The following is a 21,735-nucleotide window of genomic DNA, read 5'->3' on the forward strand; positions in this document are numbered from 1 at the left end:
ACAAACCAATGATTGGTCTATTGAAAAACTGCTATATGATGCAATAGGAACTACATAAACAGTAGTGGTTTAACTACAAAAATACAAAAGTGACATCAACTATCACACATTTTGACAGTATACATATGATCTACAATATATGGTGTACCTGCATGATGTATCAACATTTTTTCTCTGAACCAACAGTATGCTTCTCAAAGTGAACACACAATGTAACAAATGGTTGAAACTTACTGTGGAACCCCAAATTACCTCTAGGTGGCGCTGTTATAGGCTGGTATATGTGGAGCCTTGTGGATCCTGGGTAGTGTTGTCGCCTGAGAGGCTGAGCTGAGGGCGATAAAAACACCCAATTATTTTTTTCCTTGTGTAAGTGGAACGTCTTGTTCTGGTTCTGACACGTGACACACTCGGGCCGGAACTGGGTGACGTCGCAGGACAACAAAGATGGCAGGAATAGGAGGCAGCAACTACTGGGAAGGTAAGAGAGACTCCATTTAAGAAAACAGTAAAATAAAGCAACAGCTAGTACAGTATCCATGATTCCAACAGTTAGCCTGCCAGTGCCGTTGTCGTCGCGTCTGCCTCACACAGCCATGGGTTTAAACGCAGACGTGTCTCTACAACGACGAGCTCCCAACAAGCTAGCTGACACGTCGTCGTGGAAATAACGTTATTCCTTAAACTGTTAGTTACATTTGTGTTAAATGGTTCATCAACCACACATATTGGGAGTCCGTTCAGCCAGCTGTCACACTCATTAGATCTGTTTATTCCTCCCCCTCTGTTGATGTAAAGCTAGGTTAGCTACTACGTTCATGTCACTCTAACGTACTAACCTAACTTAGTCAATAAGCGTTGCTCTTATTACCATTGATTATGGCTGTGGCATTCAACTAAAATGAGCCGCTGTTAAGCGTTTAATTGTTCTCTCTCTCTCTCTCTCTCTCTGTGTGTGTGTGTGTGTGTGTGTGTGTGTGTGTGTGTGTGTGTGTGTGTGTGTGTGTGTGCGCGCGCGCGCGACTCTGTTACAGATCTGCGAAAGCAGGCCAGGCAGTTGGAGAATGAACTGGACCTGAAGTTGGTCTCCTTCAGTAAACTGTGCACCAGCTACAGCAGCTCAAGGGATGGACGCCGAGGAGACACGTAAGATCCTTCTGCCCTGCACAAAGCGAAAGTAGATTGTTCTCAGTCATACAGGTCGTTGGATGTCAGGAAGCAGTGAGGCAACGGTAGCTTCACTGGAGACTACACAGTTAAATAACTACTACAAGTACACGCAGCAAGTCAAACTGCTATTTACTACTTTCCAGGTAAATTTAAGGCAAGAACACATTTGACCTGATTGGGACGTTGTTAACTGAAAATGAATCTGCAACTGTTTTAATAATCGAATAATATAAAGCCCAAACGTCGAAACAAGGTTGCTGCTTTTCTTTGTCTTTTAATAATAGTAATTTTATATCTTTGGATTGTATATCCATGGTTAGATAAAACAAATGGGATCCATGCTTAATACTTAACCAATATGAGGGTGATCATCTTTAGTATGTCCTTAAGTTAGTGAGAATTTAAGAAACGGTCAAAAAGGGGCCTAGTAGTTTTCGTGGTCGGAGGCCTTGTATATTTGGGAGGAGGCTTGCCACCACAGGAAAGGGTCGGCAGGAACAAAGTGTGAATGAACAATATATTGAATCCACACCAACTCCAAGGAAGTTCACTAGCGACACTATCCTTGGAGCGAGGCAAGTTGAGGAGAACTTCCCTATTGAGATTTTATTATTGTAACACTACCAGTTCACCTTTTTGATTCTTTTACTAATCAAGCCACGAGCTCTAGCACATCTTACATTTTGATTCTTAGAAAAATAATTCATCTAGTAACAGTCTAACTAAAACATTCTTTGTTGCCAAGTGGTAACGGTTTTATGCCCAGCGTACCAGTCAGTGTACAATTCTACTGATTCATTCACTGAATCATCACCGGGTAAGAAATACATTACCTACCCATGCAATATAATCTAATACTTAAGATCTGTGTATGAAGGGAGCAGTGTCTGTTTCCCAGAGGAATGTCTTATGTTTTGCCTTCGTGGATTGTGTTAGTAAAATAAACATAAAAACATTACTAATTAAAGTTAATAGTAAGTCATTTCTAATTAAACATGTATTTTCATTTGGATGCAAATTCATGTAATTTGCTAAACAAAGTTTGAACACAAGTGCATACGATTCATCACACAAGCATTATTCCTTAAGTTTTGCACCAAAACTTCATATTCAACATGTGTCAGTGTATAATTTAATTAGTGAAAACTTGTAATGATAAGATATGTAATGTCACAATTTATTTTTTAAACTGCACAACTTTAAGTAATATTTCTAATTGTTCTTCATACTTTGCTTTCCTCCTCAAGGTCAGACACGACCCCACTGCTAAACAACTCTACCCAAGACAGGATGTTTGACACCATGTCAGTGGAGATTGAACAGCTGCTGGCCAAAGTAAGCACATTTTCATGGGCCAGTGGCCCGTAAAATGCCAACAAACAGACTGTAATAAGAACAGCATTGGATTTATGCCATCAAGGAAAGAGCAGACTGCAGGCTCCACTTCCTCACATGGGTTGGATGATTGGACACACAAGTGCTTTAATGTATTTCACTCAGTTCAACAACAAAAAAACTCCAAAAAGTGTAACTTTTTAATTTGACACAATTTATAGAGATACTAGTCTTAAACAATGGCTACATTTTTGTATTTATATTGTTCATTTCTAATCTCAAAATGGTACAATGCAGTTATCCCAATCATGTTTTGTTTTATTTCGCTTGAAAGACATCCCTTTGATAAAAAGGGTTCATCCTTGAATTGACACGTTATTTGTGTGTTACCGTGTTGTGCATATTGCTCATGTTGTACTGGGATTCTGTGTGAGTCTTTACCTTATCTGCTGCTCGACTGGTTTCCCTGATGTCTTCCCGGTCCATCTGTCAATCCATTAATTTCCATTTCTCTGTCAGTTGACTTTAGTGAATGACAAGATGGCCGAGTACACCAACACCCCGGGCGCAGCTTCTCTCAATGCTGCCCTCATGCACACGCTCCAGAGACACAGAGACATTCTACAGGTTTGCTCTCTCATTCTTGATTTATATATTTTATCTACTCCATATACGGTATTCTACTTTACATGTTTTGTTTTCTGAGTAGGAATGTCAATAAATAAAGTACACATGCCTCAGTGTTTCCATTTCTCTTGGTGTTCACTGTTTGATCCTCCTCAACCCCTCCTTCATTTTCACTTTGATTTGTTTTCTATGCAGGATTACACACATGAATTCCACAAAACCAAAGGCAACTTCTTGGCCATCAGGGAAAGGGAAGACCTGCTTGGTTCCGTCAGGAAAGACATTGAGTGAGTACCCCGTCACGCCACCCTTTTGGTTAATTTGACCATGCAGGTAATTTACCAGCATGTGTCCAATGTTATCGGAATATGGACTCTGTAGTTTATTGACACTGTAAAACCAATTTCAGTGCACATAACTATTGGTAACTGTATTGACCGCTAAAGGTACAGCAAATGAGGGCTCATGGCCCACACACACATTGTTTTGCACACATAAAGCTGTTGATGGTATTGCATACAAAACAAATAATATTGTCATGTGATGCATTGCTTTGTGTTTGATCTTAGTGGCCGTGGAGGACTAAAAACTGGCAAGCATTATTCAGTGTTTTTATGTTGTAGACCTTATCCTTAGAGAGGTAGTTGAACCTTGACTTCCACCGGGCGTGCTCTTGAAAAATGTTGGCCATTAAAACCTAAGAAGATTCATGTCCTCTTTGGCCTTGTATTGAGAAAGTGTGTCCTCTGCTCAGATTGACTCAGTTGTGAGTGAGTGCATTTAAATGAGATGGAGGCTCCCACAAACCATGACTCTGGTGTTTTTTTTTTTTTTGTAGTGGCTTATTGATCTATAAGACGCAGCAGTGAGCATACGGTGAGCACTGCAGGATTCCTATTGATCACTTTCCACCCCTTAACTGTAGCATGCAGATAGTCTGCGGATGCATCATGCAGGCATACATGTCCCATAGGCCTCACAGTCACTTTATATCAGATATCCTTCTCGCGCATAAACCCATTTAAAGATGTCTAGTTCATAAGAAGTTGTCCATTCTTACTCAATGTTTTGATTTCTTCACATTGGTATTTACTGGCAATGGTTGTATCAGTGTACTCATAAACTTACTTGTATACATTTAGGGGATATATAACAGGCTATCAACAGTTACAGGCCGCCTTCATGTTTTCGGTAGATAATGCAGAAGTGCTTGGCTTACTACTTAATGCTGCTATTGTTTGTATGATTATTATAGTAAGAAAGGGTTAATTAATATCATGGTTAAGGAATGATGATGCTGATTTTCTCAGAACTGCGGAGGAACACACCATGTTTTTACTGAATAGGTTTCTTTCTTTATACATAGAGGAACAAAGTATAATTGTTTTGTTTTTGTTTTTATATTCTCTCTTATTCAACAAGTACTTGTATTCTTTAAGTTAACTTATATTAAAACTATTTGTATCAATGCACCACCAAGTCATTATTGTCTAATCTGAAGTCACGCTGCACTTTAGCAATTACATTTACTGTTTATCTATTCGGTAAGTACCATCCCATGAGGTCAGCACTACATGCAACAGTTCCCTCAATCTTCTCATTAAATCACATTTCTAAGGAGTGCCACTGACCTGACTAATGGGCTCCCTGCTGATGAATCTAATGCATAGAAATGAGCCGGTCTTGTTGACCCATTGCACAGGCTTATGATGATTAATGTACCTGGAGGCTGCTAATGAGAGAACCGCCTGGTCTTACAGGTAGGGGAATTACAACTGTTGGTGGGGCATGGGAACGTGATAAGTTAGGACTTGAGAATATATAAAAGCAGTCGATCCTGGACAGCTGGAAGGATAGCCTATTATTATTTTTCAAGACTTTATCTGTCTTAACTGTAATGCATCTCATGAGGATTAACTAAAACATGAGCTAACTTGATGAACACTTTTCATCTGATCTTTTCAGAAGTGCGTACAGAGAAAGTTTTACTCTCCAGTGTACAGCATTAAAAGAAAATTTCATGAAAAGTAAAAACGACAAACATATTTTCCTAACATCAGACAAGCAGGGGCCCAATATTATATGGCATTGGGATTTTATCAAACAAAAGGGAAGTCTGACATCGTTTTGCAGCCTAGTTTAGAACGTTCATCATAACATCACAATACCGTGTGTAAGTGTTAATAGCCACACAAAACAAACTGTATAATGCAGTTTAAGTTGTGTCTGAAAAGCAAAATGGTAAGGTCAGTTCATTCTGAAATGTGCTGGCTTCATGCCATTGATAGTGATGGCTGTTTCTGCTGCAGCTGAGCCCTTTGTCCCATTTGTCAGGCAGAGGGCAGTAGAGATCCAGGACATGTAGTAAACTATGTCAGTATCTTTCTATGTACTTGCAGACTCTGGCAACAAAACCTATTCTCATGCACACACACACACACACACACGCGCGCACAGCGGCACCATTCATAACAGTAGAATGGAGTAGAGCTGAGCTCAGACCTCACGCTCCCTCTTCTGCTTTGATTCTAAATGTCAGCAACAACAATGACAGCTTTCCTGATTTACATCGGTGCCCTTTTAAAAAAAAACTGCTGGAGTGATGAAGCTAGCTGTCAGTATGGGCAATTCTAGCCCCACAAAGGCATCAGCTCTGCTGGTGGGGCGTTTAAGGTAGGCACTATGGAGCGTGCTGTATGTGCACTGAATATAGTATTTCCATTCAATGGCTTTGGATGGCGCTCTGGGGATGAAGTAGGCACATTTGTTCTTGGACCGCTCACACTACAGCTATCACAGAGTGGCTGATGCAAAATAGAATGGGTGTAATGCGTTTGCTCTGAGTAGTATAACAACCCACCCATCAACTTTGACTATTTTGCTACCAGATAGCATGACGAAGGGGTGTGCTCTATTACAAAGCTATCAGTATGTGCGTGGAATCAGTGGTCTCTTGCATAATCAATGTATAGAATAGTAAATGAACTGTACACCGTTCTAGACTCCCTCTCACCCTCTCCGAGGCTTTGTCGAGGAAGAGGCCCCGTATGACACAGCTGTGTTGTAGCTGTGATTTTAAGGATCTATATTGCTGCTTCATTGCAGGGAATTACCACAGGGAACAGGATGGTCATCCATGCCTTCCATGTTAAGTTGTCGCAGTAAACTAATCGGCTCAACATACGTGGCCATGCAGTTGATTTCTTTGTTGACTTTAGTTGACTTTCATTGTGGTAGAAGCTTCTGTGTAATGTACGGTAGTTTGCTCCACTCCTTCCACCCTGTCCTTGCCTTTTTAACCAACCATTAACAGTCTGGTTTCTTATCTGCTCTACTGCAACCACAATGGTGCTGAATTTGCTGCGTTAAGTTACTGCTAATGCAAACCGAGTATTTACTGCTGCTTCTCTTTTCACATTAAAAGCTTTCCATTGGTGAACCACAGCGGCTTTTACTGTAAAGCAATACATGCAGTGGTGTTGTCGCTACAAATTGATTAAAAAAAAAAAGGTCTCCACAAGAGTTATGCCTGTGCTTTTTGTCTGTGGGTTGGATTAAATATGGCAACGAATAGGAAATGAATATGTTTCCTCAGTGAGCTAGTTGGATAAAGAGCTTTAGGCCGCATGTGTTTTCAGTTTGGCGCCACCACACAATTAATGTGACACCCTTTAACATTCTAATGTTCAGTGGGATGACCGAGCGTAACAGATTTTTTTTCTTTCTCCTATTTTGTTGCATTAAAACCTGAAATTAAAATGTTTTTTTTTTCCGGATTTTATGTATTGGACCTACACAAATCTGTCAGAAGTGGTGAAGTGAAATGAAAACAAAACAAGTGGTGCATACATATGTATTCATCCCCTTTGCTGTGAAGCCCCTAAATACGTTCTGGTGCGACCAATTACCCTCAGTAGTGACATCATGAGTTTAAATGAAGTACACCTGCGTGCTAAAGTGTCGCCAGAAGCTCCATCAAATCCATTATTACAAAATAGAAAAGAAATATGGCACGGTAACAAACCTGCTAAGAGAGGACCAATACTCAGTCACGGCAGGCAAGGAGGACATTAATCAGAGAGGCAGCAAAGAGACCAAAGATAACCCTGAAAGTGCTTGGAAGCTCCACACTGTCCAGAGGACCACTCTGATGTACACTCCACAGAGCAGGGCTTTATGAAAAAAAAACATTGCTTAAAGAAAAGAAACACGTTTGGAGTTTGCCAAAAGGCATTTAAAACAAGTTTTTCTTTCCCTTCACAGATTTTGAGTAGTTCCATTACATAAAATCCACATAATTCCAGGTTATAGTGCAACAAAATAGGAAAAGGGGGTACAAGGCACTGTAGCAGCAACCCCCCCTGTGGTCTTTTGATTGTTGATAAGGGAAGGAAAAGGTTGTGATGGTGCTAAAACATGGGTGGGCAACTCATTTTCCCAAGGAGCCACATGAGAAATTGGGACCGTTGTGGAGGGCCGAACCAATAGGCTTAACTGAATTCAATTAATTCAATATTAATGTTATTACATTATAAAAAAAACAGTAAATTATATGGTTTTGAGCTGCTACTGGTAAGAATACATGTTACGTGTTACATGTTAAGGCTACACCCGGCCAAAGAAATTATTTGAACAGAAAAGAATAGTTATTGTTAGACATACTGGAAAAGATACATCCATTGGTTCAGATAAATCATGGTCAGCTTGCTCTGTCGGGATCCTAACCAAAGATAGGTCTGGATGTTTTTGACTTGAATGCTGACAATTGCTATACACTCACTGTTTTGAGTGTTGTGGCACATAACACAAATAGCAAATATTGTTCCATAACTTTCTTTTAATTTGTGAAATTATTCAAAGTGAGCGTTGTTTTTACCGTTGTGTCTGCGTTCCCTTCTCAGATCCTACAAGAGTGGCTCCGGGGTCAACAACAGAAGAACGGAGATGTTTCTAAAGGAGCATGAGCATCTGAGAAAGTAAGTTCCATCACCTTTCTTTGCTGTGTCTGAGGAATGTGAAGAAATCAAGAATCCAACTTTGTAATACAGTTTTTAAAGATACTTATTAGTTGGTGTTGGTGTATAAATCACAGTAGTTAAATATAGAAAATAGCTGCCATTTTTCTAGAGCTGTACAGCCTTTCCTGGCAAAGCAAAAGCTTCAGCTTCCCAGGAATCAAAGCTGGGATAACTCATCTTGAGCACAGCCATTTGGAATAACACTGGAAATCACTGCTGCTACTAATTCTTTATCTCTAGTAGACGGGAAGACACTTTTTTTGTTGTTGCGTTCATTAAACTAGAATTTATTGTATATTTCAGCACCGAGAAAATGTAGCTTGGATTTGAGTGCTTTCCTGGCTAGTTGAGCCAAAAAATCCTGTGTTTTACTTGGTGTCCTGTTGAAGAGAATGTGGGCAGGGACGGGTTTAGATGTACTTGTAGAGGGGATTTACGTTATTTTCACATGATGCGGTGTAAGCTATTCCAACATGTTTTCTACAACTTGGCATCTTAAAGCTGAAAAGGTTAGGCGTACTTTTGATACTGACACAGTACACTGCCAGCAACCTCATTAGTGTCCTACTATCATTTGGCTGACTCTCCAGCACTGCAGAACTGCATGAGGTGTGTGTGTGTGTGTGTGTGTGTGTGTGTGTGTGTGTGTGTGTGTGTGTGTGTGTGTGTGTGTGTGTGCGTGTGTGGCACCCTATGTTGAAAGTAAAATTGGATGTCAGCAGGGAACACACACACTGAAACAAAACACGAATAACACACAGAAGAGCTTTTGACATTACCCAGGCTTGAGGATCCCTTCTGATGATTTGAACATGGCAAATACAAAGCAGCCCGATTGAATCACTCTGTGGCTACATATTTGTTTCCTCTTTCAACCTCTCAAAGGAAGAATATCTCAATTATCCCCCATAAAAGACATTTTTAATTCATTCTAAAACAGGCTTTACTTGTTTCGACATGGCATAAATAAAATAACCCAGCAATTACATTTTTAATAATTGTGAATACCATTGGGATTTTTAAACCCGGTTTACACATTTTACAATACATTTTAGAAAAAGAGGCCACTGGTCACATCAATATTCTTTATTGACAGATACCCTGCATTGGGGCTTAGGGTGAAAAGGTTTCCAAGAAAAACATTCTTCAGCTTCCTGCTGCGACTGGTATTCCCAGCAGTCAAGCCCTCGAGTCAATCCAGCACAATTGGTCATGATATCGATAATAAAATTATCTTATTTAACCACATCCCATATTGCAGGGCTTTCCCAGACCATTGACAAAGCTGGGAGGGGAAAGAGGAGGTTGGAGACGAGGATAGAGTTACACTGGATTGATCCTATTAAAGCTATGAAACAGGAAAGTGGACCATAAGCGAAAAGGACTCAAAGTTGTTAGTGACCAGAGAAATGGTCCGAAGTCTCACTGAAGGCAGAACACGGATATGAGACGAGAGATTTGAGTTAAAATGCTCTTTATCTTTTTCATGCTTCCTGAGACTGTCTGTAACGACATGCTTTTCATAGTTTTATGAATATTGACGTGTCTCTTATGTGAACTTGTGTTATCTGTATCTAGAAATATAATTTGTTACGCTTCTTTTATTTAATATTCGGTAATATTCTGTGAAATGAACAGAGGCAAGAGGATTTTAATGAGTATTCCATTTTCTGATTATCTATCTCTACAATGGTTTTAGGGTGGATGATGTAATGCATGATCAATATACATTTGCAGAGACTGCATAGGAGGTATTGTGTGTGTAGGTGTATATGTAGTGGGTCTGTGTGTCTATAATATATTGGCAAGTCTTGGTACCAGCATTGCCAAACTGATCAGCTAAGACTAATCACTTACCTAAGAGAAAAAGTCCCTTCCAGTTAATCTCCAAACGTTCTGCGGTACACGGCGTGCTTGCCAGCCTGAATCTAATCAGAGTGACATGCCACGATTAATGTTTAAGATAACCTCCTCTTTAGTTCTTCATCAGTCAGACCCCCCTATATATTATGTTTGAAAAGCTGTTGTTGCAAGAGACAATGGTAAATAGGAGTGACACTTAAGGTGCTTTCAGACATCCAGCAGCTACCGCCAAGGTTGGCAGCGGTAGCGAGGGCGGCAGACGCACACAGCTATGTGGTGCTGCCTTCAGAGTTTAGGATGGGTTATATTTTTCAACATGCCGTCACAGCTTGCAGCGACACCATGGCAAACACAGAAACTACAATGTGATGAGGTCATACTGGGTGTATAGCAGCAGGCTGGTGCTGCAGATTTAAGAGACTGTATGAGTGTTGGCTGAATTTAACTTTATGTTGTAAAGTAAGTGTTGTAGACATTTCTCTCGTCTGTGAGTTCTGGTGTAAGGATTCACCCATCCAACTTTTTCAGTCCTGATATCAATACCGATATCTGGGCTTTGGGTATTGGCAGATACCGAGTACCGATCCTATACCATAGTTTAATTAAAAAGCTGTACGCCTCATAAAATATATTGAATTACAATTCAAGTGTAAACCTTTTTAATGCAGCAACAAATAGTCAAAACTTAAACAGGAATGCAAACTCCAGTCTATAATGTTGGTATCGGTGCGTCCCTCGTCCTGCTCTCCAACCGTCTGTATCTGTTTTTCCATCTCTCTCTGCCATAAATGTCCGTGTTCATGAATAAACTAAAACATGGGGTGGGCAGGTCCATTAAAGGTTCATGGAGGAAATGCTCTAATGGTAGTGGTCACTCTGATAAGGACATCCTGTCAAGCAATGTTTTTGCTGTGAAGCGAGGCACATTGATTCATGTTACTTGCTTAAAAGTCGAGTTCCCAATGACTTCCTATGCAATCATGCAGCATCTTAAAGTCTGAAAACTTGAACACACTATTGGGAACAATTCCTTTCTATTGGATTCCTTTTTGGATCATTGAAGGAGAAACAAAAATAAATAAAATGAGACCGTAATCCAGACACAAAGCGTTACCATATATAATGTTAACCTGTTATGTTGTAAGTGTTATTGTGTTTACAGGAAGAAGTTGTTCTAGATAAGAAGATAAGTTATTGCAAGGTCAGTGAAGGTCTCCTCAGCTGTGGGGCCTGTCAATCATCGTAGCTACCTATGAGGGTGGGTGGTACACATGAACGTACCTGTGATTGGCAGAGCGTGTGAGGTGGGATGTTGTTGTTGGTGTTATAAGGGAATTACCCACAGTTCATAGCAATGTGACGTTAAACACGCAGTTCCCAATGAAAGCATGGAGACGTAAAAAAAAGGTAAACAAAGAGACACGTGGGCGTTTAGCCCGATAAAATACATTTACACTACAACATTACGGATTAAAGATGGAACATAAAAACACATGAAATCAGAGATCAGAGGAATGCAAGCAGAAAATATATATAATAATATTTTTTTTACATTCATCAAACATTTCGTTTTGACAAAAACAAGTAAATAGATCATTTAAAATGACTTTTCATCTCGTGAGGAAGACGTTCAAACCAGTGAATAAAAAGTATAAAATAAATATACAATTGTACACTATTTGTTTATGTCTTCATGTGATATGTTGCAGCAAAGTACTGTCCCATTCATATTTACACCAGTTCAAGCCCTCACAGCCTCTCACACTCAACCACTTAGTGGTGACGTCAGTAAGTCCCTGAGGGTTCAGGGTTTGAGGGTTTAGTGTGGAGATTGGGTTTGGGCCTTAGTCTATGACCGAGTGTGAAGCATGATAAGAGAACTTAAAGGTGTTGATTGTTTTGGCGTAGGCTATGTATTGTATTGTATTATATTGTCCCCGAATAAATCACACAATAAGCAAGATAACGTCTCGTAGCTTTTCTGACCAAGGGTATATATTTATTATTATTATTATTACTTGAAATTCCTTTCTCTTTGAGAGGGTTTACTTTAATTATTATACTATGCTATTGCATAAAAAGGTCCTAAAATGATAATGTTTGTTGCAACTTTCTTCTGGGACAACACATCGTCAGAACAAAAGCAGTTATCCTGACAGGCCTACAGGTATCTATTTTCAAAGTGTCTGCCTTTTTTAGTTTTTCAAAATATTATGTCCAAATTAGAAACATAAATAATCCCAGTTCCCTAGTTATTGGAGTTTCTCATTTTTACAAAAGTCCAATATTTATGAAGCCAAGGTTGGAGAATGGCAACGTTACTGTAAGGACCGTCTGTGTGAATCTCCCAATGTGTGAGCTGTGCTGAGTGTGTAGGTCTGAGCTTTGATTTGTGGCCACTTCACTGCTTTGCTGATGCAGTTTGCTTTCTGCATCTGTTGCCAAGTTGTGCTCGACTGTTTCCTAGACAAAGTAATTAATGTTTCAGTTTACCTGGCTGATTGTATTAGTTGCCTCACATTGCTCTAAAAGCCAACTTGACAGAGCATTACTCAAAGGTTGCTGCAAAGCATTTCCCTTCAGAATACCACTTGAACAGTCAAATAATTGAACAGAAAACAAATTGGTTATTATTTTGATTATCTATTAATCTTTGTTGTCATGGGTGGTACCTGCATAACACTCCCAATGCGGATATCTTGTGTGTGTGTGTGGCATGAGATGGCAAGAGAACATGGGGGTACGGCTGGGTGGATACATCACACTGGGAAAGGCAATTAGCTTGGAGCTAATGAGCTATATAATGACTTCAGCATTATGCCACTGGCCGAGGAAAACGGAAAGGAATACCACTCGGCACTGAAACCCCAGAAGGCCACATATATGAATGTGATAGTACAATCAACCTCACAACTACGGCTGCAGCTTGATGATGGCGGGGAATTGCACATAAATCTTTCGCCCCATCTCATCCTTGCATATAAAAGCTCCATAAATTAAGGCTCACCTCAGCTCACAGCCGTTCTCTTTCGCTCTTCAAGTCAGGATTTATAAGGTGAACACTGTTGGCAGACAGACAGTTAAAGGTTTGTTTTTCTCTGTCAGTCGTTTGTCTGTCCACCATGTTTTTTTTCATGTGCCTGTCTGGCCTTTGTCCCACCACATTTTTCTGAAGTTAGCATTTATTTTATTTTCTTATTTCAGACATACAGCTTTTGTGAGGCCATTGCTTGATCTCATGTGCCTAATAATCAAATAAGCATACTGGCTTAGTAAGATAAAAAAGGCTAAAATGTTATAGCTGGTCTGACTCCACTACTCATTTCATTACAACTACCTGTTCTTTGTGTATTCTTTGCTACTTCCACAATCCATTTGAGCCAAACTGCCAGCCTTCGTTCTGAATGATGTGCCAGTTACATCCCATTTTATCAAACGAATGGAGTCCTGTAAATTATTCAATTTCAGTGTGACAAAGCCAAGATGCATTACAAACTCCTGCCAAATAGCAGACTGGTGCTTGTGTGCGGAGCTATGATCCAAGAACAGAAGGCAGTTCAGCCCACACTGACTCCACAGTGTCCCTTGCAGAGGCCAGTCTCATGGGCGACACTCCTGGGATTACTGCAATTACACCCCAACAATTAAATGTTAACTCGTTGATGTCAGCCCTGTTTGGCCCTCCAGCAGAGGGAGGGATGCTGACATTACAGGCCATTAGCGGCGCCAATCTCAAAGTGATTGCACCTATAAGATGGTCTGTCCTTTGAGAAATCAGTTGGCCAATACTTAAACAAATAAGTCACCTGTACAAGGTCACATCTGTGGAGTTTAGAACCCCTGGATGGTATTGTTTTTTTTTGTCTACCTGAATGAGCTTTGCATTACTCCTTCTGTAATAATAATAAAAATGATCTTCCCTGAATTCATACTTTTTTTTCAAACTGGATCTTTTGAAACTCCTTTGGGGGCTTCCCAGCATCTGTTAGATGGAGAGAAAAAACTGTTAGCTCAGCAAACATGCTCGCCAACAATGCATGTGCACATGCAGAGCCACATGGCATGTTTTTCCCTCACTTAAAAAGGGCAGAGAGGACCACCCTATTTAATGTGTAAACTCATTTCTCTTTGTTTGCCATGTGATGAAACCAATGAAAATATAAACACCTGCTTTTGCTTTCAACATTCATGTTCAGGTTTAGGATCAACTTAAGACAATGAAGTTTAGTCTGACTGTAACATTCAACATTTAAGACAGGAAAAACTCAGGTGTAAATTATTTAAAAAAATAGAGAAATGTATTATATTTTGCTGCTTGAGTTTCAGGATCCTGGTATCGTGCATACTGTTAAAAAAATGATTCTCATATGAAGTGAGAGACTGGTACACATCTTAAGATGCTGATTGAGCACCAAACCAGTAATATGGGGTTAGGCACGAGATTAAACATAATTTGCCTTGAGATGGTCAAGTTAAAGCATGAGAGAAGGTTTTGGTAAAGTTTGGAGATGGTTGTGGTTTGGTAAGAGTTTGGTGGGGATGAATCTTTGAGAGACCTTCCCTCTCTTCCTGTCACGTTGGTTGGATAGTAAAAAGATGTCAGAAACCACATATGGAGCTGGACAATGAGGATGTGGATTGTTGAAGGGATGTTGAACTATGACATTTAATCCCTGCAGTTTTGTTTGTTTGGTTTCACTTTTGTTCTCTGAAACATTATCCAAATTAATTCCAATTAGGGAATAAACCACTCAGATCATTATTGTTTATGAGCAACCTGAGACACAAAACTGATTACAACAGTGTTATACAGATGTGTGTGTTCGTGTTCCAATATTCTCTGCAGGACAAAAGCAGGCATCTGATACAAGAGTGCACAAAGAGACGCGACCACACTGTTGTCAGTGGGAAGATTTTAATTGCGTTACACTGTTCTGCCAGGCTGGTCGGTTAGTCACGATGTGGGAGTTGAGGAGATTGATGTAGAGAGAAGAAAAGGAAATTCAGTCCCAAACAACATCCTAATTGAATTCAGTTCATTGTCCAGTTCAGTGTCACCAAGTCGCAAGATCAGAATTCAGTATTTATTGCAGCCAATCTGAAAGTAATCAAGTTAACTGCCCCAACTAACTAACTAAAATAACCATTCCATGTTTTGCTACATTGTCTCATGTCAATAACTAATCAATGTCTTTGTCTTTTTCTTCCTGCTCCCCTCTCCTACTCTTTGTCTGTAGTTCGGACCGACTGATGGATGACACAATAAGGTAAGACTTTCTTTCTGTCCTCCACATATGGAAGACATGTATTTGCCTATGTGACAGCTCCCACCCTCCTTTTCCCTTCCCTCATCTACCTGCTTAAGGTGACTCAAAACCATCAGTATGTGTACCAGAATGGACCTTAACATGGCTTGGATATGTCCCGCCTAACAGATCCTGTTAAGCTTGGGCTGTACACCTGTAGACTTGTTTGTTATGCCTCATCCTTCAGTAGCCACTATGTGGTGGAAATGCCAACACTGAGTAAGGAAATTAATAGATTCTACACACAAAATATCTTCCTAACTCAATTTTAGAACTGCAATTTAAGAAGATAGAATTAACCGCTGTACCGGTCTATATCAAACAATACTCTTTTTGAGTCTCTAGGATACAGCCTCCTGACAAAAGACCAAAAAACATGAGCACTACCCTTTTGACATATCAGCCTTTTGTACAGCTGGTACATTTTCACTATTTATTTTTTGATGATGAATTTAATGTTACTGACATAGGCACACAGGTGACACCTGTATAGTTTAATGATAAAGTATTGTGGTATGGCATTGGCCAATGGTTGTATATATTTCAAATTCATTACAGAGAAACTATGTTTTTGTGTTTGGTACAGTTGAAGTTTCTAACTACTAATGCACCCTTGAAGCTCAGCAGCCATTGTAATTGCAAAAGAGACTATCCAGCTAGAGTTCTAACGCATTCAAAATGTTTTATTGCTGCAGCCAGGACAATGCACCTTAACATAGACACTGATTTTATTCCAAAGTGAATCGTTTTTGACTGAATGGAGGTCGAGTGCAGAAAACCCTTTTTTGTTGTTGCTAAATTAATGTTTTTTTGCTGCAGGAATTACAGCCGACTTCCTCCCCAAAGCTTTTATGTGTATTTTATAGTTTTTTTTTTTAATCAATTAATTTTTCAGTGCAGTTGCTAAGTTTGTACTGATGATTCAATCGGAGGAGTTTCAATCACATCAAAAAGCCTTGGAAGTGCAGCAACTGCACTTACAGTTACCATCCATCTCTCGCTGGCCCTGCCTCACTGCAGATCTGCACAAATGACAAATATGTTGCTTAGGATTCTCCCTCCCTCCCTCCTTCCAATGGTCCTCCCCGCCCAATTGCCTTTTCCATTTACAGTCCTTGCATCACATAAAACTATCCTGACCCAGGTAGTGCCTTGGACAGACAGCCGTCTGATTGATGGATTTTGTCTCTGAAATATCCAATGATGCTGTATGTTACATTTTGTGTCTCCCCCTTGTTGTCATTCTTTCTTTACTGCAACTGCTCACTTTTCCAAACCCCAAGCATTATTTTCCACAGCTCTCATCTGAGCTTCTGCCCGCATTTTTTTTTAAACCCACCTTTTATTATTGCATTTCTTCATCCTAAAGCCCGTGTTTCGCAAAAGACTAGTATGACATTAATCACTCAGGGGATTTACAACCCCCACCCCCCTTTTCTTGTTTGAATGGACCTCGGTCTTAAAATAGCTCGTGTTGTAAAGATTAAAAAGCCCCCCCAAAGTATATTTATTGATTTGTGATTTTATGAATTTAATTGACTTCAACGTGACAGGTTAATCGACAACTTGAGACCTCCATTGAATCACGTTCATACAACAATCACTGACCGGTCACATACAGTGTTTGTGACGGGAGTCTGCATCCTCCAGCCCAGATTCTCATGAGCTGGTTAACATTGAGAGGAAGGCTTGTCAAGGTTGCTGGAATCAGCAAAGTGTTTCTTACTGACTGAGGAGAACATGATCCCTAAAACACAGCTCCAGGCCAAGACTGCGGACGGTCAGGAGACACACACACACACACACACACACACACACACACACACACACACACACACACACACACACACACAGACACACAGACACACAGACACAGACAGACACACAGGTCCCCTGTGGCCAGTGCTTACTGCAGTTTGTCACCCTGCAGTTCAAGAGTAGCATAATACAAAATAATTGTTGTTTTTTGAGCATATTAACACGATACTTGAGTCATTATTTTGACTTTGTCGGAAGGTCTCAGGGAGTCTATTTATTTTTCTCATTTGCTCTCACTGTGAAGGGCTCAGTAGCTGCCTGCCATTGATTATTGTGTGTAACAGATGCCACGGAAGAAAAAAACAAAGTGCCTGAAACTTTTGCAGCCAACTGCCCAGCTGCACTTTCCCTTACTGAAAGTTGCTGATGCCAAAGTTTGAGAACAAGAGAGCTACAATATCACCGCAGTTTCATACCTTCCTTCTACACGTCAGGGCGACACACACACACACACACACACACACACACACACACACACACACACACACACACACACACACACACACACACACTGTAGCAGCCACGTAAAGCGAAAGGAGAACCTGATAAGATGACTTGCGTGTCACCCCAGAATCATTGTTTTCCTTGTAGCATTGGCGTGCCTCCAGTCATGTCGTCTTTAAATCACAATACTTTGTCTTCATTACATGGGAGGATATCAAACTAAGTTTCCCTGTCCCATGTTGTTTCACATCCTATAATGTTAAGTCTGCATGACTGGTTATTAGAAAGTTGTCAAATAGGTGACAACAATGTTTACCTTTTTCAGCAAGCTAAATATCTGATTTGAATACTTCATTTTGATTCATGTGATTGACAGTCCTGGTCTTGCTGGAGTGAGACGCAGCTCTTAACACTGGTTTAACTCTATTCTTTTATTTTATACTTTTATATACTTTTGGCTGCCAAAATTGTTGTTTAGAAATGGTCTTTTATTGGATTTCATTTGCTTTTCTGCGCCAAAAGCTGGAAATCTTGACTTAACTTTTAGATTTTGCTTTTAGATCTGGTGCAGTTTGTGGGGACTGAATTTAGAGGACAGGACGTAGGCTCGTGCCGATTGGGGATCGGTCCACCCGCTGAGCTCCGATACTTTACTTTTAAATCCTTCGTGACGGACCAGTTTGTCGTCTCTTTTCCACGAATCAGACTCCTCACATCTGCGGTTCGACCGCCCATCTGTGAGAATCATAAATTAGTATTACTGAGTGCAGCCAAATGCAGCATATTGTCACTTCTCAATTCATTTCTCTTTCTTGTCTTTTTAGTATTGCCATGGCGACCAAGGAGAACATGACCTCCCAACGGGGCTTCTTGAAATCCATACAGAGCAGGGTCAACACACTGGCCAATATCCTTCATGCTGTGTGTGTGTGTGTGTGTGTGTGTGCGTGTGCGTGTGTGCGTGTGCTCGTGTGTAACCAAATAGAAGAAATTGCACAATAGATTGGAAGCTGAAAGGGACCTGGTATGAAATCACGACTGGTTGTGCAGAAATCAATGCTCACATATTGCTTTTCTGTGATCACATTATCTGATAATTTATAGTCCTGTACCAGGTGGGCCCCGGGTCATTCACCCAAATTATCCTTAGATTTTTGTAGAGGCTAAACATTCTTTGTAAAGGGCTAGAGCAGGTTAAAAGGGGAGTTTCCCCCATCTACATATTATTAATTCAGTAAACACTCAAATCATTATTAATTAACAGCCATTCCTGTCTTGAGAATTAGTAATTACCTTTGAACCCCGATTGCACTCCTTCTGTTTGTGAGTGTTCCTGAAATCTTCAATATTTCACACTTCTGTAGATTTTTGCATGTCATCGACAAAGTATTTGATCCACTCATGCTAACAAATATAACTTTTTTTTTTTGTTCTTCTGGAATTTAAATATTTGTGATCTTCCTTAACTTTGGATTCTTCCACATCGTTTCCCAACCATCAACAATCTCATCCAGCGGATCAACCTGCGGAAGAGAAGGGACTCTCTCATCCTAGGCACAGTGATCGGCGTTTGCACCATTCTCCTCCTGCTCTATGCTTTTCACTGAAAGCCAGAACTGTTGAAATCTTTACAGGAGCGGGATGGATCTGCTCTTTGTAACGTGGGAACGCCAGGAGACTGAGCGAAGTTATCGGAGGACCCTGGAAGCTTCTGAGCAGAAAGACATTTCAGTTGGTCGAGTTGGATGGAAACAGATTTGGCCAACATGAACTACTGAACTTGTATTTAGCAGTGGGACAGATGGAGGGCTGCCAACAAGTGAATGGAGACCAAAAGTACACATATGACTAGATTTTAATCAATAATATTGATGTTTCACTTGTGAGAGAAACTGAGGAAAGTGTGAAACGATGGAGAATGTGTGATGCATCATTCTTATAGTTTAATGGTCTGTTTTAATTCATGAAGTGGGATGGTTAGTTCATTGTGAACTGTAAAATGTGAAATAATAAATTATTAATTTCAATATGTGCAAAAAAGTGTGCGACACTACTAGATACTGAACATTTAAACAATTTATTTTTCAAAATATATTATGTGAACTCTACTGGAAAGTGTATCGGGCCTCATTTCTGAGCAAGTTTAGGCAGTAGGATGACGTAGCAGGACATGTAGTATATTTTTTTACATGTGTTTTTTTAATTTTATACCTCCGTTAACGAGAGAGAGAGATAAAGAGTGATGGGGAATGATATGAGGACCCCGGTTAGACTTCAACCTTAAAAGCTGTCGTTGGTGTCGTCAGTGCTTAAACCTTCCCATGGGCACTGAGTTTACATCTCGAGCTGATCAAAGTGACAAATGAACAAGAAATACATTTTCTGCTAACATTTTGGTTAGTGATGAATTGTTAAAGATTCGCAAACAACTATTTGCTATGTAAAGAAATAGTGTATCGGGTTAAGGAGATAACCATTCTGCACGTATGTGCGCCTGACAGAGCTCATGAACCGCCATTGGATGTCTGTCCTTCTTGAAACACAGTGACGTGTGTTTGAAGGTGAGAACTGAAGAATTAAACTGAGAAGGGGCAGGCTGGATTTGACCCACTATTAAAGTCTTTCTCTTTTGGTGGGGGTGTAGGAATTTAAAAGCAAGGCAACTGTGTGAGGAACAAAGTGTTTGTCTCGCAGCATTAGGCTCACTTCAACAGACTGAAGAGGGTGAATTCGTTTTTTTTCCCCCTTGTGTTTCGTGCTTTCCTCACAAAGAAAGAAGGACAGTACCGAAAGCAGTAGCCAGACAAGCATTGTCATCTTCTCCTGAATATCTCTATTCCTTTCAGATGGAAACCCTGTGCAGAAGTCTAAATTTCATCCAGACACGTGTAGCCGCTGTCGGTAAGATGTAAAATGTCAGCCACTCAAACTGAGCGCCACCCAAGCAGAACTAAGTGCCAGATCCTCTCACTTGGAAGGGTCGTGCTACACTAACTTCTGACGCCATAAAGTCTGTTTCATAACAACGACTGAGAAGGAAAACGGAACTCTTGTTTTCTATGTCTGTGTGAGAACTAGACGGCTATTTTCAGCTTTGTTACATCAGTAATGCTCAGTGAGGCCTTCATCCATTTTCTCTGCAGATGTTAACTGATGGATTGAAAAGCTTTTAAGTGAAGTTCAAGATAGGCATAAGTCTAGTTCCACATCTTTGGGCAAACTAAAGAACACACTATATGCATCTTTACCCCAGAAAAGGCCTCTACCGTCAATAGTAGAAGGCGTGTGTTTCAGAACTGTGGGTTCCTCAGTATTCTAGAGCCATTCACAACCCACAGTTGTGGCAGCCATGATGAATGGTGTTTGTGTGCACTGAGGCACAATTGTGCACCAGGACGTGCTATATACAGCGTTTAGATATATTGAATGCAACAGCTGTGTAATACAGGCCCAGGGCACTCCAATGCAACAGCTTTGCAGACTACGGAGTGGAATCAATCTCTCTGATTACATCTCAGTCAAATTGAATTGTGTCCACCCTTCCTTAATGTGAAGTAAATCAAAGACCTTTTGCTTCCTATGATTTTGATGTTTATACCTCTTTTCTCGACCGTTATCATTTTGTGCGATAGATAACATTCATCAGTGTTTTTTTAAACAACTGTTCACAATGTACGGCCACTATCACTGCTCCTTAACTGAAATGTCTCGGCCCACATTGAATAGATGACGTCATGACGGTTTGTATACGCATTAATTTTCCACAGAGGATGAACCCCACTGACTTTGATTCCTCGGCATTACCTCTAGCGTCTCCATGGTGTTCACGTTTTTTTGTCTTTTCAAAAGACTACTTTAGTTTATGAGTGAATACACTCCCTGTTGGCCTCAGCTGCACTTTGTAAGTAGTCAATGATAGCATGCTGTTTAGCTAAAGTAAGATGGGGAACATGGTAAACATTGTACCTGCTCAACGTCAACATGTTGGCATGGTCACTGTGACTGCGTTAGCATGCTGACGTTGGCATTCATTTCAAAGCACCACTTTCACCTAAATACAGCTTAACAAAGCAGCTGCACGGCGCTAACGTCTTCTGAACTCACTTTTGGCGGTCATCGCATGTCTTTGTATAAACCGTATGATCAAAAGGCAA

The 21,735-nt window shown here is 40.3% G+C and overlaps 1 protein-coding gene across 1 annotated transcript; it reads left to right on the forward strand.

The window, feature by feature from the left end:
* Window positions 1–421: 421 nt before the first annotated feature.
* gosr1 (golgi SNAP receptor complex member 1) lies at window positions 422–19,632 on the forward strand. Its single transcript, XM_079225094.1, has 9 exons — window positions 422–481; window positions 1,035–1,146; window positions 2,418–2,505; window positions 3,025–3,132; window positions 3,328–3,419; window positions 8,034–8,108; window positions 15,251–15,280; window positions 18,406–18,488; window positions 19,064–19,632. The coding sequence occupies exons 1-9, from the start codon at window positions 448–450 to the stop codon at window positions 19,186–19,188; spliced, it is 747 nt and encodes a 248-aa protein (XP_079081220.1). The 5' UTR covers window positions 422–447; the 3' UTR covers window positions 19,189–19,632.
* The last annotated feature ends 2,103 nt before the right edge of the window (window positions 19,633–21,735 follow it).

The sequence above is a fragment of the Taurulus bubalis genome (genome assembly GCF_910589615.1).
Source record: "Taurulus bubalis genome assembly, chromosome: 10".
Taxonomy (NCBI): domain Eukaryota; kingdom Metazoa; phylum Chordata; class Actinopteri; order Perciformes; family Cottidae; genus Taurulus; species Taurulus bubalis.

Bases quoted from the DNA above. Each gene is read 5' to 3' on its own strand.
- gosr1 (XM_079225094.1), top strand. From the start codon at position 448: ATGGCAGGAATAGGAGGCAGCAACTACTGGGAAG. The intron at 482-1,034 runs GTAAGAGAGACT...ACTCTGTTACAG, and splicing joins AGGCAGCAACTACTGGGAAG to ATCTGCGAAAGCAGGCCAGG. The intron at 18,489-19,063 runs ATATCCTTCATG...GGATTCTTCCAC, and splicing joins CAGGGTCAACACACTGGCCA to ATCGTTTCCCAACCATCAAC.